General features: G+C 42.6%; 1 protein-coding gene across 1 annotated transcript in view; it reads right to left on the bottom strand.

The window, feature by feature from the left end:
* sdk2a (sidekick cell adhesion molecule 2a) overlaps positions 1-15,536 on the bottom strand; it is an 81,039-nt gene extending 65,503 nt beyond the window's left edge. The window contains exon 1 of the mRNA XM_046416356.1: positions 15,097-15,536. Within this exon, the coding sequence (XP_046272312.1) occupies positions 15,097-15,253 (157 nt within the window). The 5' untranslated portion in view covers positions 15,254-15,536. The remainder of the gene's footprint in view (positions 1-15,096) is intronic.
* Positions 15,537-16,505: the final 969 nt, after the last annotated feature.

The raw sequence follows: 16,505 nt of genomic DNA, 5'->3' as shown, positions 1-16,505 counted from the left end.
GAGATTTAAAACCATTGATGTCTATGACAGGAATGCACCCCTTGCCCTTCCCCCTCCCCGAGCACTCCCAAGCTGACCAGTGTGTCAGTGTCTGTGTATGTGTTTCAGCTCGTGTTCATCAACATGACACCTCAGCACCAACTTGAGCCACCATGCATTGCTTGCGGATCTTTAATCATGTCCCTGCAAGTCCCGGCAAATTACTGCCTTGTGATGGTAATCGATAAAGCGATAAACACAGCCAGGGACTGCAGCTGCTGGAGCGAAGAAATACTGCCTTGGCCACTGGTTGAGTGTTTTTTTTTCTCATAATCTGATCCCTTCTTGCCAAGAGTAAGGGGGAAAAAGTAGAAAGAAAGACTCTCTTCTTCCAGGCAGGGGAGGCACAACGTGGGGGGAGAGAACAATGCGCCCTCATACACTGTACTGGCGTTGAGCAGTGGAGCCGTTGTGGAGACGCAGGTGCAGGTCAATCAATACTATCAGGCAGATAGACTGATATAATCATATTGTAATCTGGAGACTCACCCCCGCCAGCCAACCCAACCCTGCCGGCCCATAAACTCCATGCCCCTCTGCCGTTCCATTCATCGCTTGATCTGATTCTCTCACTCCCTCCCCTTTATCTTTCCCATGCACTCCTCTCATACACCCTCTCCTCGCCGACTTGTTCTTTCTCAGGCGAGAAAATTAAATATGATCATTCCTCTTCAAAGGCACCACTATTAGCCACATAATGAATATTCAGTTAATGTAGCACAGAAACGAGACAGTTACAGAAATAAGTGACAGCAAAAAATGAAAGGTGAAACTCTTAAATTAATTTTCATTGGCCTTACAGCACTACCACAGAAAGGCGAATGAATGCAGCAGCATATCATTTTCCATACTTTATAGCCAAATAACACGAAACATTAATTATTACAAATACCTTATTACCATGAATGAACAGGCCTGTGACATTTAACGATGTGATTGTGGATCTACCTCATCAGAGTTCAATACATCATTTATGGCTCATTAATATTTCCAGTGATGAATCATTGATTATGGGGCTATTATGAAATACTTCCTCAAATCTCATGTCCCTGGTGCGACCTCCGCTGGAAAATCATTTGGCTAAGGCATGAAAGGCGCTGGAGCACTCGTGGCTCCAAGTTTAAGGACTTGTCAGTCTGCAGTCTGCAGCTGCCAAGCACCTTCTCCACTGGGATTCAAATGTGTTTCCTCATGCAGACACGATAGCCACTTTCCAATTTCAACTTCATCTTAAACCACCAATTTCTTCTGCCGCGCCAGTGATTGAAATATGAAACCCTGCATATATACAGGCCATTACAGCGAATACAAGGGCCCAGCTGCTGTGTGTCTGCCCAGGGAAGTGAGAGGCAAAGAAACAACAGTGATCAAGTACAGCCGGAACACATTTCTATTTATTTATTATTCAATAACGTTGAGTTGGCCCCTGACCCGCAGCAGGAGCTCACACCAAACTACCCTCTGAAGAAAATGGCAGCCTTGCTGAATCAGGAGGAAATCAAACAGGATCCCTGGGGCTCAGTGGTATGAGAGTTCAAATCTGACAGAATTTGATGAGCCTCCCCTTTGAGTAAATCCTTTTTTACTGTTTTTGATTCAGAAGAACATAAGTCATAAGCATAGATATTCACTTTCTAGGGCAACACGACGAACACAGACATGCCAACATACAAATAACAAGTAAATAAATGAGTCATCCCATTAAGTAGTGTTTTTAGGAGCATCCTTGACAGTGAAGAGCATTTTTCATTTTTCCATCCTCACAAACCAACATGTTTTTTCAGGGGCAACATGTAGTGCTTTTATCTGTCTTCTATGCCTCTCCAATTTTCAACAGAACGGTTTGACGGGAAGGTACTTCTAACCCAATTTTGGCTTGAGAAAAAAAAATAGAAAGATTATAAAGTAACTGTTGTTAAGGTGTAAAATAAATGATTTGAGTAGCATAGTACATCGCACAGACACCCGAAAATGGTGGGGGGATGAGAGTTGTGGGCGTGGGGGCAAATGCTGCTAACACGCTGTTGTCTGCAGCTTTCAAGGTTGTTTCAGCTGTTAATTAGTTCAGTTTGATGGCTTGCATCCATGGGTGCAGTCTAACCCAGTTAAGTCAGATGCTCAATGAGTTTTCTCTGGGCCTTAAATACTGAGCCGCTGCTCTACAGGAACCTGGCTCAAGGTTAGCACCATAGTGTCAGTCAAGCCCATGTCCGCCGCTCGCAGTCTGCCGCGCTCCTCAAGTGGCTGCCAGAGAACACTCACCAAGGTTAAGTCCGTTGGAGAAAGCGAGTATCCCACTTAACTCAATCAAAGTCCTTCACAAATCTTTGTGACTGGTCCTGTCTGTGCTTCAAACTCAAAACTCAAAACTCAAAAATGAGGACATTTAGTTTTGTATGAAATATGGAAGCAGGAGGAAGAGTCACACTGTTGCACCTAAACCGAACAGCATGAAAAATAATATCTTGGATTATTAAGCCGCAACCAATCAAATAAAAATATTCAATTAATCAATTACAATTGTCCCCTGCCGAGGAAAACAGATGAACGCATTTGCATATTCTTGTCTGCCATAGCTCTCGTCTGTGTTAAAGGAAGAATGCACTCAGTGAAACTAAATTTCTCTGATGGCTTGTGTGGTGGGATCACTGTGGCTTTTGGCTTTTGATGTTGATTGAAAATTTGAAATATTTCTTTAAATAAACTATGTCTGTGTCAGATGGACGGCACATGCAATAGATTACTCTGTGTATTTTGTTCTTCTGGTTAAGGAAAAAGTTTCAACAGCAGCAGCAACAAAGCACACTGTCAAACTAAAAGCATTCCTTCTTGTGTCTTGGGTACAATACGAACAAGTGCCTTTTGGTTAAAGTTAGTTAATTATAAATGGCCATGTAAGGTAATGACTGCGTTCAAATGCCTAACTACAACCACAGAGAGATAAATTGACTTATCTTCATGTCCCCAAAGTCAGTCTAAAAGTAATGAATTGCGCATTCATGACGATAAATTACTGCACTTTGTTTCCACAGGAAACAGTCTATAAATTGGTTGACGGGCAATGTAAATGTGTTGTTTGTGCAGCATAAATTACTAACAATATGACACCTGTGGATTTTCAAAATAGGAGAAATACTCTTTCATGCCACCCACCTGCTCGATATTTCAAGTATAATATAAATGATCTCTTCACTGTGGCATCATGCACAAATGGAACAATTAGCTATGATGGATACTGGGATAATTATTTTTAGGGAGGTAGAAACAGGCTTTGATGTATCAGATTTTTTTTTTGTCCAGTGAGTAAATACTATCATGAGATGACATGATTGTCACTCTTAAACGCTGGAGCTTTTTGAATGTCACCATGCTAAGGCATTCGTCTTTGTGCGATTGTGCGTGCGTGCGTGTGTGTGTGGGTTGTTTGTCTGATCCCTGCAGCATCCTCCATCTCCAGGGGCAGCGGTTCCTCTCTCATCAACCATGCCCGACCAATGTGACTGTCACTCCCAATCTGCACTGAGAGGGGAGCCCGTGCCTATTTTTATAAATGTATTCATATTCATTAGCCCTGAGTGTCATTCATAGCAGCGGTTCTTTAATGCCGTGCACAACCATCAGAGGCTGCGGGAGCCTGCCTCCTCTCATCTCACAAATTAATAACACAGGCAATCACTGCAAAGGTGCCTACTGTCAAACAACAATGGGTCCTGATTTCCATCAACAGTGCGCACTTCCTCATTTCCACATGACACACACAAAAACACTCATCAGTGGTCTCCCCTTGGGGAATCTCAATAAAAATGCCATTGTACCAGCTTTTGAAATGTGCAATCATTAATTTAAGTGAGAATTAATTACAACCTTTTTTTTCCCTTTGACCCGCCGCAATATTCTGCTTCATAACATCTTGGTGGCAGCCGGTTAATTGTGCAGAATAACTGGTGTGAACATCGGCTGTTAATGAGAGCAATTAGGCACCGGGCTCACACGAGATTTAACTTCACCCACTCACTAAAAGACAGCATACTTTTCTTTGATTGGCTTGTATGTGTCACGTAAAGCACATGATGGTCTAATTCTACAGAAACAAACAGTCGAGTCTCCCTCTTTGATATTTGGGAGAAATCCACTTTTCTTGTAAGACTGATGTGACTACATTTTCGACGTGTGTGAATGTTTATGCTGCTATACACCCACTTTCTCATGCACCAATTTGGGCACGGTGCCTTCTAAAGTAATGGAAGTGGGCTGCTTCTCACAGGCTTGCCATGTTTATTTCATGGCCATTGTTTCTGCTCCACCCCACTTTAAATCAAGAGCACAATGCATTCCCGACTACCCCACCGTACTTCACTCTGGACAACATTAATAAAACAAGCTTTCAATGATGCAGAGTGCAATGCCACATTGGGCTCTGAGCAGTGGTGTGATTAAAGCTTTTAAACACCACCACCCTTTGAGTTCGCATATGTCAGCTCTGCAGATCGTTTGTAAGAAGGTTGGTGGCGAACATGTTCTCTCTGTCGTTTACCTTGCCTCTTTTCCTCTTCCCCTCCATTCATCACTAATGCAAAAATGGCAATAAAATGACTGTGCCCATGTTAACATATATAACAATGACATGAGCTTATAAAGCATCCAAAGCAGGGCCCACAGAGGAAGATAATCACTGTGATTGCATCCACTGTCCAAGTCTAGCAGTTGCAACTTCTTACTATCTTTGCATACCATACAAACCCATTAACAGTCTCCGTCCACTCTGTTCCTCAATTTACCAAATAAAGTGATAATTGGTATTGCTTTGCTACTAGGCAACCAGGCACTGCTGTCCAAAATAGTCATTAGCAAATATAATTGTAACTAAAGAAATTTCCATTATTATTACTACCACTTCTAGTATTACAGCAGCTTGTGTTGTGAATTGTTCACACTGATATGCATTTAAGTTGAGAGACCTTTATTTTGAAATTACAGGTGTGTCTATGCCTTCTTTCTGCTCAAAGTGACAGTGGCATTTGTAAGTTTTTTGGGCAGCCACAGAAAAACGAAATAGTAAGTTGATGCCACAGTGGTGCAATGTTGCCTCACAGCAAGAGGGCTCCACTTTCAAATCCGGTCTGGGCCCTTCTGCGCGGAGTTTTCTGCCTGGGTTTTCTCCGGGTACTCCGGCTTCCAATCCCAAAAAACATACACATTAGTTTAACTGACTACTCTACATTGCCCCTAGGTGCGTGTGTGTGCTTGTCTATCTTTGTCTGTCAACCCTGTGATTGACTGCCAACCAGTCCAGGGTGTAACCTGCCTCTCACCCGTAGTCAGCTGGGATAGGCTGTGCAGTGATAAAATTAGCAGCAGTCAAATAATAGAACTATACAAAAGTACAAAAGTCAGCGTTTTAATGATATAACAACGAAAGATGTTTCTTGATGCAACATACATTGCCATTCACACAGAAAATGGTTAGTCATCCATTCCTGAATATCATGGTGAGAAACAGATCTAGTTTATTTTAACATTACTTTCATGTTCTCCATAATGTGTTCAGTAATAAAGAGTGAGAGAGAGAGAGAAAGAGCAAGAAGATGCTGCAGGGCAGGAAGAGCAAGTGACATTGAGGGGAATGAGGAAAGGAGCAAATATTAATATATATAAATATTAATATTAACTATATCCTGAGGTTCAGATTTCTATTGATCTCCGTATGTGTATCAGCATTCACTTTAGTCACTAGTTTATTGATAATATTTCTTTCACGTTCAATATAGTGTGTTTAGAGCAAAGAGAGAGAGAACACACAAGCGTGCTGAAGGGCAGGCGATATGGAAGTAAGTGAGAAAAGGAGCAAATATTGATGGTTAAGACCGGGGCTGCAGCTAGTCATTATGTTAGCAATCAAGTATTCTATTATTCCAACGATAAATTGAGTGATCACATAATGAATACTTTTGCTTTATTAAAGAGCAATAGTAAATAATAATAAGACAGGTCCCTTAAATGAACAGCTAACGGATCACTGATTACAGTGAGTGTATAGTCAGATATGGTCAAATGTATAGGGACATCATAGCCAGCCCAAATAGTGATTTACATTACTAGCTAGCCATTACGTGTAGTTATAATTAACACTCATTTCTTTATGAACCTTAATGTCAACCAGTGAGGAGCAGAGGAGAGGAGAAAAGAGGGCTGGAGATGATAGGATGAGAGCAGAACAAACGCCCTTGCTGCTCGCCCACGTTTACTTCAGGATTTGGACAAAGGTTTGGAGAGTTTGGAAAGTGCTTAATTTAAATATATGTGTTTTCTAGGTTAAGAATATGCTTGAATTTAAGTATACTTCTTCAAAGGTGCCTGATTTACAACATAATCTGCTGTTTGTTCTACACAATTACTCACAAACCAGTAATGTTGTCATGTTTGAAATGAAAAGATCCAGCCCCAGTGTTGACACATGGCTATGGCCTTGCTACCTACATTGTTTTCTGTCGCAGCTTTTCTCTTCTTAAAGAGTAACAATGTTAACTGTGAAGCATTTGAAAGACGCTAATAGATCAGCATGACATGCACTCAAAGAACACATTCTTGATTGGCCATTTCTTCTAACAATTCTTTTATATTATCTAATGACGGGGACCCCTTGAGTGGTTTGTGTGCCATAGAAATAAAGCTTTTTAATTGAATTTCATGAAATTAAACGTCAGCTAGCAACTTCATTAAACTGATATAATCCCACTGACTCCCCCATTTTTGCTGTCCCCACAGGCAAAGAACATGTCCAGCTTTTCCACTAAAAGATATGTGCTCAAACATTTCATTTCACAGAACAAGGAAATAAATTTTTGAAAGCACCCCCCCATCACACACACACACACACATTTGCAAATTAAAATAGCTTGACCAGCAAATTTGTGAAAGCTTTTACAACACTGAAAGAAAAATTTTGCCTGAAGCCCCTGCAACAGCAACACAAGCCAGAGCAGCTGCAGCCATCATGTGTCCACCATGCCTTTGTTATTGCCATACAGCTCTTGGTTAAGTCAGGCATCACAAATCAGTTTTGAGCCATCATATGTACGTCACATGTGATGCAGATCCGATTTGGCTTTACTCTCTTGGGTAAAGCTCTGTGTCAGCCTTGAGTGTGTTCACATGTCCGCTGAATCTCCAGAGTGGAGACAGGGGGCCAACATTGTCAGAAGTCCTCCTGGTGCAGTACAGTACCAATGTCCCCGACTGAGGACGCTTGGGCTCTTTGTTTAGGTACATCTCTCTGGCTCTGAGACACGAGGAGACAGTGACCGAAGCATTTGGGACATGACGGTCCCCTGCAGAATTAAACAGGCTGTGTCTCAAGCCCCAGTGACAGGAAATCTCACTCAGATCACAAAAGGCAGCGCTGATTGCGTCTGACATGTGCATCCCTTCTCTCTCAGATGCAATGTCTTTGTTTTGTCTGGATGACTTGTGTGTAGGCATTTGTATTTTTGTGTAGCCTATGTGTGTGTGTGTGTGTGTGTGTGTGTGCGGGCAGGCGTGTCTTCCTCCATCTAGCCTTCTTCTCTTCTAAAATTGAAACAGTGACCTTTTTCTACACACTGCCTGTCTGTGAGAGCATGTAAGAGCTAAAGAGTGTATAAAAAAAGAGTGACTCCAAATTAAACAATTATTCTCAGGGGAGGATAACCAGATGGGTTGTGTCTAACAGGCCAAACACGTCACTGAAATACAGGGCGAATATAAACAGGCTGGCAGTGTGAGAAGTGGAAGGGTTACTGTTTGGGCTCAAACTGGGCACACTAATCCCTTTGATCCCCCCATTTTACTGTCAGCTGTTTCCTAGCTACAGTCGGATCTGCACAGAATTTAGGATTTGTGCTACTGTACACCACAGCAATCTCTACCCCACTGATGCAGCGCTCTCCTTTCTTTCTTCCATCAATACCCCACCCAGCCCCCACCCTAGCTCCCCTGCACCCATTGCCTCCTCACAATGTCCATAGCAATATTCATTTCCCCGTCTGTTCCCCTTTCTCCGTCACCTCACTGCAGCTGGCAGCGAGTGCGACATGGCAGGCAGACAGGTTAAATTGGATAGTATTTTGCACGGAGGGCCGTCAGAGCATGACGCTTCACACTGAAAAAGCTGATTCTGATTTTGCCTATTCACACGAGACACCATGGCTGTGCCCCACTTTCATTAGTTGTGTTGCAATCAAATACTAGTTTGGTATTTTTGAGAAAGCTCCATTTAGCGATAATGAAACAGTCTGCACGTGTGTGTGCAGATGCAAGTGTTAGAGGAAGAAAATGCGTTCGCCTATTAGTCTATGTGCACACTTTTGTTGCGTGCATGTTTGTGCATCTGCTAGTACGCATTAAAGCAATAAAGGCACTTTTATTAGATTCCTCTTTCAAGCTGCCTTTGAAATTAAAATAAATAGGCATCTGTATCTGCTCAGGATCTCTTTTGTCCTTGTCAGTATTGCTTGCCTTCTGAGGTGCAACACCCCAAAGACTTCCTGCTTAACCTCTGAGGAGCTCTCCCAAACTGATCCTAAATCATTCCAGACAGAAACACATGACAGACTCGATTTGTGTATTGGCAAATTCATGCTTCATTGTCAAACACTGGCTGTACATCACACCGCACCTATTAATCCTAAAAACATATAGAAGTAGAAAGAATACTGCGAGCCTCTCAAGTTTCATGATTTCAGTAGACACACCATTTTTATCATAACCTTATTTTTCTGGAGTCCTTGTTCATTGTCTATGTTTTGACTTAGTACTTTAAATGCTACCAGTCTGTTACATTATTGGTATGACAGTGTACACTATCGGTAGAGAAAATTATACAAAAATGTTTATAAAACAAATCAAATATCATGCCACTCATTGTCTGTGACACTATGACAAAACATTTATTACAGAAATCATCAAGTTGAAGTTATTTCATACGCAGTTTTCCTAAGGCAGGGTGGGGCGAAAGCTTGGCCTGGGCTATCACTCGAGGTTGAATTTCGCCATATGCTTTCAGTCTTGGACCTGAAGCACTTTCATGGCTTTTGCTGAGGGGCCAAGGAAAGGGAATCCAGATGTGTCATGAGCCACAGAGCGAAAGCCCACAGTTCTCCTGTCAGCTCCTATCATCACCACACTTCTTAACTGACACTCTGTTGATGTTAGAGGCAAGGACAGTGATCAAAGATGTGTGTACATTAAAGTGCTGCCATGCCACAGTGACAACCGGCTCTACTCTGCCATGCATACCGGCCAGGAATCCCTTATCAGCAAACACAAAAGCTCTGCTGAATGAGATTGTTGGTAGGAATTACTTTAGATTTAATCTCAGTTGATGCCTTTGCATGTTCTGTGCTTCAACGTCCACGGTGACATCCGCTGGTATCTCCGTTGAAAGCCATTTGTTTGCGGTGAGGGTGGAGTACTGTCAAAATGTGGCAGGAGAAGGGAGGGCCTCATGTTGATCTCAGGGAAGAGGAAGAAGTCAGGTGTTGGGAAACTAAAGTGATATCAAACATGATATGGAATCCCATGTGGCCAGGAACAGGACAATGGGGAGTGAGATTCAGCCCTGGTCCTAATCAATACTGAGCACAAGGCATTGAGATGCAGCTTGAGGCATTTTGCCAGGCCCCCTAGTGGGACTGGCAGGCATGCTGCCAAGCGCAGCCTGAGCAGAGCAGCAAACTCAACCCCACAGATGGAGAGCACTGAGGCTCCCTCTTTCCAGACGAGACCCTGCTTGTGGACAAAAAGTATGGACGGAAATAGTTCCTCAGCTCACCTAGCCCCTGCCAACCTGTTGACCATTGATCTGAAAAAAATGCTCTCATCAAACAGGAAGTCAAAGGATAACCAACTGGAAGATGCAGTTTTGAGAATGAAACAAGCAGGCAGCAAGTAAGAAGTGAAACAAAACAAAAACTACATTTTATTGTTTTTTTTCTCATACTCACTTGCTGTTCATCAGATTCTCTTATATATCATTTTCCATCTTCCTGTGTTGTGTGAAACAGCAAAATTTCTATCCACATCATCTGCAAATTGCCGCTGATGATAGAGCAACATAACCAAGTGTTGTGACTGGCTTGGCAGAAGAGTGGAGCAGAATGTGAATTCATTCGTGTGAATATACAAAGAAAAATGGATTGGTACATTCAGTTGTTTTTCCTAGGACAAGGTGAAAAAACCATGAGCCCACCACCCCCTACACAGCTCCTCCATTTCTCTATTTCTTTGCCTTTTTGCCATTTTATTCACAACACAAGAATACACTCACCAGTCCCCAGGAGGGGTAAGCTGAATGAGAGCAGAGATTCAGTGCGCACATTATTCCGTAAAAAGCATTGTTTCTCACCGCAGTTTTCCTTGAGTTGCCTTTGTGTTGTTTAAATGTTTACAAGGAACAGCTTGGGGGCTTGAAGACAGATGTATGGTCCAAGAATACCGCCTCACTACAATCCCTCTTTTCCCTAGATGAAAGTAATGACACCACTTTGAACACTTTTCAAATCTCTTCTTAGAATGATGCTTTGATGAAGCAGCATGCACAACATCTACGCTCCCTTGTCAAAATGATATTCGACAAATTAAACGAATGGTACCATTTTGAATCCCACTCCCAATTCAAGGTCATTTCCTCTTTCAATTTCTGTCCCAGCTCGGGGCCTCTTCTGAGACATTCCTTTTTGTTCTTGATAGTTGAAGAGATGCCTCCTGGTCCTGTGTCAGATTGATTAGACTTTTAGCCAGGAGAATTAATACGTTTGAGAAGAATTTGTCTGTTTCCCTCTACAGCACTTCTCCCCTCAGTCTCATCAGTAAACAAGGAGACATGAAGACAAAACCACACCCAGCTATGTGATTGAAATTGCCCCCACAAGACTGATGCCGCAGCCAATGCTGCTACTATTGAAAACTCTCATTTGAGAAGCCTATACTTTCTCTAAGCTACATTTTTCACCCAGTAAGACAAAGAAGGGCTGTCTGTGGGTACAGAACATGTGCACAACATATTTTGGTGAAGATTTTGCTCGTCATTAAAAAGACCCGGATTTGAGTTATGGTGTGCCTTCTTTGGCAGGTAAAATTACCAACATAAACTCGTGTTATAGTGGTAAGTACTTAACACTAGCACAACAAAACTAAAATCCTGCATAGTAAGTAACCATTTCAGCCAGCTACCCTAATATGGCAGCTTGACAGACACATGGCGGGAGATACGACTCTTTGCCCCATGCGAACACCCATTACCATAGCCCTTTGGGCAAATGGCAATTACTGGGCAAGGGGTGAATGCCAAAACCCTGCGGTACAAGTTAATTTGATTACATTTCCATTATGAACTATAAACACAGTTTTGCTGCTCGGCTGAGCCAATTAAAGGCCTCCTGAAGCTAAAAAACGTTGACGGTGCAGTGGCTCCATTATTCTTTAGCAGTATAATAGATCACAATCATTTCTCACCCTGAAACAAGTTTGAGGCACTTGTATGTTCTGTCTTCTCTGAAACATTGCCATTACTTTTCAAGAGTATCAGTTTTTTTCATTCATTTATTTCAAATGCTGTTTCCAATGAGTTCAGATTTCTTTTTCTTTTCTTTTCTTTTTTTCTCTTTCTCTTTTTCTTTTTTTTCGTTTTTCAAATTTAGCTGTGATATGTTCCATCTTGGTGAATAAAGCATCCTGTGGCAACATGAATAAACATGTGTACACAGCATTTGGCAGCCAGAGGAAAAAGCAGCCAACCATCCAGACATGGGAGGCAGACACTGCAGTCACACAAGGAGTTTGATTTGGAAGTCGTCGGGCTGCGACTGTGTTTCACCTGAGGCTTTGCAAGCCGCTAGCCGGTCTTTTCTGGGCATGAGCCACGTTGTGAAGAAAACAAGTGTGTAGTCCAAATTTCAGCAGACATCTGTTAGCTTGCTGGAGCAGTAAACATGTTTAATTAACTACATTTCACCAAACAGGGAAACACATATGTCATAAATATGCGCTATGAGTAATTATGGTATGGTAGCTGAGACGTTACAACGCCCCCACTTCCGCGTCAATGTGCTCCATATGTGACTTGTGACATAATCAAAGTGCTTTAAGTTTAGAAAAATGTAATGATATCATCACATAGGGCTCAGGATTTAGTATCATATCTGAAATCAGATGCTTGGGGCGAATGTGGCACCACTGTGAGTATGTGGGTCTACTTTTGTGGATCCACATGCAGAACAGATTAAGCTTTCTATTATTTGTGGAAGAGTGTCGTACATGTGGGCGCCAGGGTTTGTCATTGCTCTTTGTTGGAACCAGGAGATGCCTTTGATTCTATTAAAAGTGTATTATATTTCTCTTGATGGAGTTGTGTAATCTTGTACACATTGATTTTTCTATCTTCTCGTGCATGTGCTTGCATGCGTGTGTGTGTGTTAGCGTGTCACTGATGTAGATGAATTATGATCTGGTGCCCGCATTAGAGCAGGGAATTTTAATCACACAAGGATTCAGAGTGTTTTAAACAAATGTTTTTTTGTAAGCATGGTGGATTATTATAAGATTTAAAGATTTGGAAATGGCTGACAGCTGTCAAGCTGCATAATAACGTACGTCCAGAAAATTATAGCAGCTGCCGGTTGGCAGAATGTCAATGCTGCTATCTAGATTAAAGCTCAATAGACAGGAACATACAGTAAGCACCATCAAGCACACATGCACTTTCATAGATGCACAAAACAAGATGCAAATAAACACACACAATCACAAGACACATGAGCAGATTTCAGCAGTGGATATTACAAGAGAGGTGAGAAGGCTCCACCAAAATGTACAGAAACATACCTCACATCTATCTGTTTGTTATTTTGATGAGGGGGGTCTAAACGAGTCTTAAACTGGCCTGCTGAGAGCAGCCAGCGGCAGGAGAGACTTTCCCTGTGGACTCTATCGGGTATCCTCTTGTGCATTAGAGCAGTGAGAAGTATTAAACACAGCAGGGGCCTCAGTAGGAACCTGCTGAAAAACAAGTACATGCAACCTCCGTTTCCACGGGGGCCTCATGTGCTTGTATGTCGCTTAATTTATGACATCCCGGAGGTCCTCGGCTCTCAGGGAATGACTACAGCATCTCTTACTTTATGCACAGGCACATCCGCACTACCAGTAATTTGCAAACATGGATGCCCCATGAGGATGAGATCTGCTTCCTACTTCAGAAGAACAATCCCTCTCTGGCTTGTGTGAAGACCCCCCACATAGGTTGCAACTGCATCTTCACTTAAGAATCTAAAGCAGCAATTGTGCGCCATAGAGAAGGTCCTTCTCAATTGAAAGAGCAGGCAGACACAAGAGTGAATCTCTCACCAATGCTAATGCGCAGCCGGGAACATTCGAGGGGTCTGAATACCAACTGCAAGGATGAGAAAGAGTTCTGTTTGGGGAGGAAAGGTAAAGCCCTGTGAAGTAGCCTTGAAGCGCTCAACAGATCCTCACAGACTCCGGGCATGTTAGCTAGAGAAAAGGGTGGTAATAACAGCCAGAGGAACTGTGCTCTGCATAATAAGACATGGCTGAGACTCTTTTCAGATAAGGTTGGGAGCACTTTAGAGCAATGCGACCTGTTCAAAGACAAACAACAAAAGGGATTACGCTGCTTTTAGCACATTTGTGCACTGGGCATTGTGATTATAAGATGGGAGGTGCTTAGGAAAGCCACTTCTCATATGGATCAATTTCCAATATGCATTTTTTTCCCTCCTTTGGGACCTTTTGAAGTAAATACCTCAAGGATTTGTGTACTAAGAATATCATTTTTCGTGGCACTGCATGTCCCCTCTCTAATAAAAACCACGACCCTGTGGTTGAATTCTGATGCATAAGGTGGAATGCCATTTAATGTGAACATACATCCAGACTGCTGATGAAATTCACACCTCAGTAAGCCCACACAATATACTTTGTCTCTCATCAACTTACCTTCAGTTCTTGTGACAAGTGACAGTTATGCTTTTCCAATTACAGAATGCGGAGGCGGGAAGGGCTTGCTCTCGCTGATCTATCATCTACTGTATATCTCACTGGTCAGCAGGTCATCCACTGACAGATGACAAGTGACAAGACAAACCAATCTCACAGCGGTTGTATGATCAGTGTAGACAATGCTCATGACTTTTTCCACATCTCTGACTGTGAGTGAGTGGATGTGAGTGAAACATACATGTTGTGATTAATTACTTTTAGACAGCCTGTGAGTCAGAGAGCAAAAATGGATATTAGACAAATGTAAAGCAGCCTTCAAATAATGGCCACGCTTCATTTCCCCATAGTTATATTCATACAAGTTGATGACTTGACTGACTTCTGCAGGGCTATTAAGCTGGTCTATAGGCAGGAGGGGAGGCTCAGTCTACAAGAAGAGAAATGATTTGTTCTGAGGATTTTTCAGAGGTTTCACTCGAGATTAAGAACATGCACAGGTCACGAGGACCCTTAAAAAAACATTAACCCTTAGCCTTTCAATATATCGCCAAAAAAAAGAAAGAAAATGAATGTGTATAAGACAGCAAGAAGATTTAAAGTCGCAGGACACTTATCAAGTGACTGATGTATTCTAAACAGCTCATAATAGCAAACCATAGAAGTCTCATTTAAATAAACAGCATTTGTCACCACATATTAGGGTCCAGTTTTGCAGAGGAAGGCTGCGTTCCTTAAGCGGTTGGAGCAAGTGGCCTTGTGGGTCCAGCGGGGAATGTGGTGGAGGTGAAACCGACAGTTTACAAACGTTGCTGTCACGAATTTAATTTATTTTTTAGTGTGTCAGGCTTTGTGCTATAACCGGTCTAAGTTTGGATATATGTGCAGATTTCCAAAAGCATACACTTATCATTTATGTAACTGCTTTTGTTTGGCTTGTACACATATATAATATTTCTTTCATTATTTGGCACGATACATCTCTCTCACTGACTTTTTGTGCGTTTCCAAAAACAGTACAGTAGCCACACTGTGAACAAAATCCTTCTGAGTTGCGCATCTTACCTTGAGCCTGAGCGCTGAAGATACAAGTCGCCGACAGCAGAATCCAACAGGAGACCCACACCTGTCCGACTGGTCCAGTCCGTTGAGCTGTAACCATGGTCCGCTTCGCCACAGTCGAGCCCCCGGTGCGCCTTCCTCGTCTCCGCGCTGGGTACATGTTGCTCGGTAGCCACACACTCCCGGGAAGAGTCCTGGCTGCTGCTGGTCCTGTGCGTCAGACTGCTCCTCAGTGCTGATCAGGGTGAGTGACTGGGGGGGGGGGGATTGTGGAGAGAGCTCGCGCCGTCAGAGAGCGCCGGGCATGCAGACAGGCACGCGGTAGTATGAGGAGCCCGTGGACGAGTCCCGCATGAGCAAGGCGGAGTCAGTCCAATTGAATTTGCTCGGCTGTCAAGCATGCGAGATGGAATATTGACATCATCTTCTTAGTGCTCCGAATAGTGTCTGAACGCACCACAAAGAGATCAGTGAAACAAAAATAAGGAATATTAATCGAGATGGTGACACAAGTTCAAGTGATGTTTAGACAGCCTTTTGCCAAAATGGACAGTCAATGTCAGTCCTCTGAAATTAAATAAAAATCACTTATTTTTTTTCTCTACCTCACGATTAACTGTCCTTGAGCAAGGCACTTCAGCAAATCAGCAGCTCCATTTCATTACCCAGTGGCCACGAGTAGGTTGCACCATAGCTCCCAGGTGTGTGTGCCTGCTGTTTTAAAGTGTAAATACACTCATTCCACCTCGCCACAGAGGTTAAATGGGGTTTTCTTATGCTCAGTATGATGACTGATTTGCCATTTGGCTACTGACTATACATTCAGGCATTTTCTTAATGAACTGGCCACCACGTAGACTAAAGCAGGGCGCGCAACCTGAGTCAAACAATGCCAGGACAAGTGCCCTGTACGCGATTGCCACCACGCGGGAAAAAGTGGTAGTAAATCTCAGTTCGGACAGCTTTGATTGATTGCTGTCACATTAAAACCAAAAACGCTGGGTTTAAAAACTTGTTCACTACTAAATCTTTTCAAACGTTTTTTTTTTTTTTTTTTTTTTTTTTTAACTGCCAAGGATGAAACATTAACTGGTAACTAATCTGCTCATTCTGCATCAGTCCAAGTAAACCATGTCCCTGCAGTTTGGTTACAAGCAGAACAACCAGACCAGTAGCACAGACCAGCAGCATAGGAAATAGCTTGCACCTGAACAATTTCATGTGATTCTGAAATTAGTATGAGATCAAGTACGATGGCGGGCTGTTTTTGTTTGTGAACGCTCACCCCATCTGAGTGCTGCCTTTATCACCAGACAAAGGATAAAAGGCGGGTCTGAGTGCACAGAAATGGTGGGCACTTTTGAAAACAGAGCCGAGTACATATGAGCTGTGATATCAGCTTTGTTGTCCTG

Source organism: Scatophagus argus, chromosome 16 (assembly GCF_020382885.2).
Source record: "Scatophagus argus isolate fScaArg1 chromosome 16, fScaArg1.pri, whole genome shotgun sequence".
Classification (NCBI taxonomy): Eukaryota; Metazoa; Chordata; class Actinopteri; family Scatophagidae; genus Scatophagus; species Scatophagus argus.
Note: the sequence above shows the minus strand (reverse complement) of the source record. Positions and strands in the feature narration are given on the sequence as shown.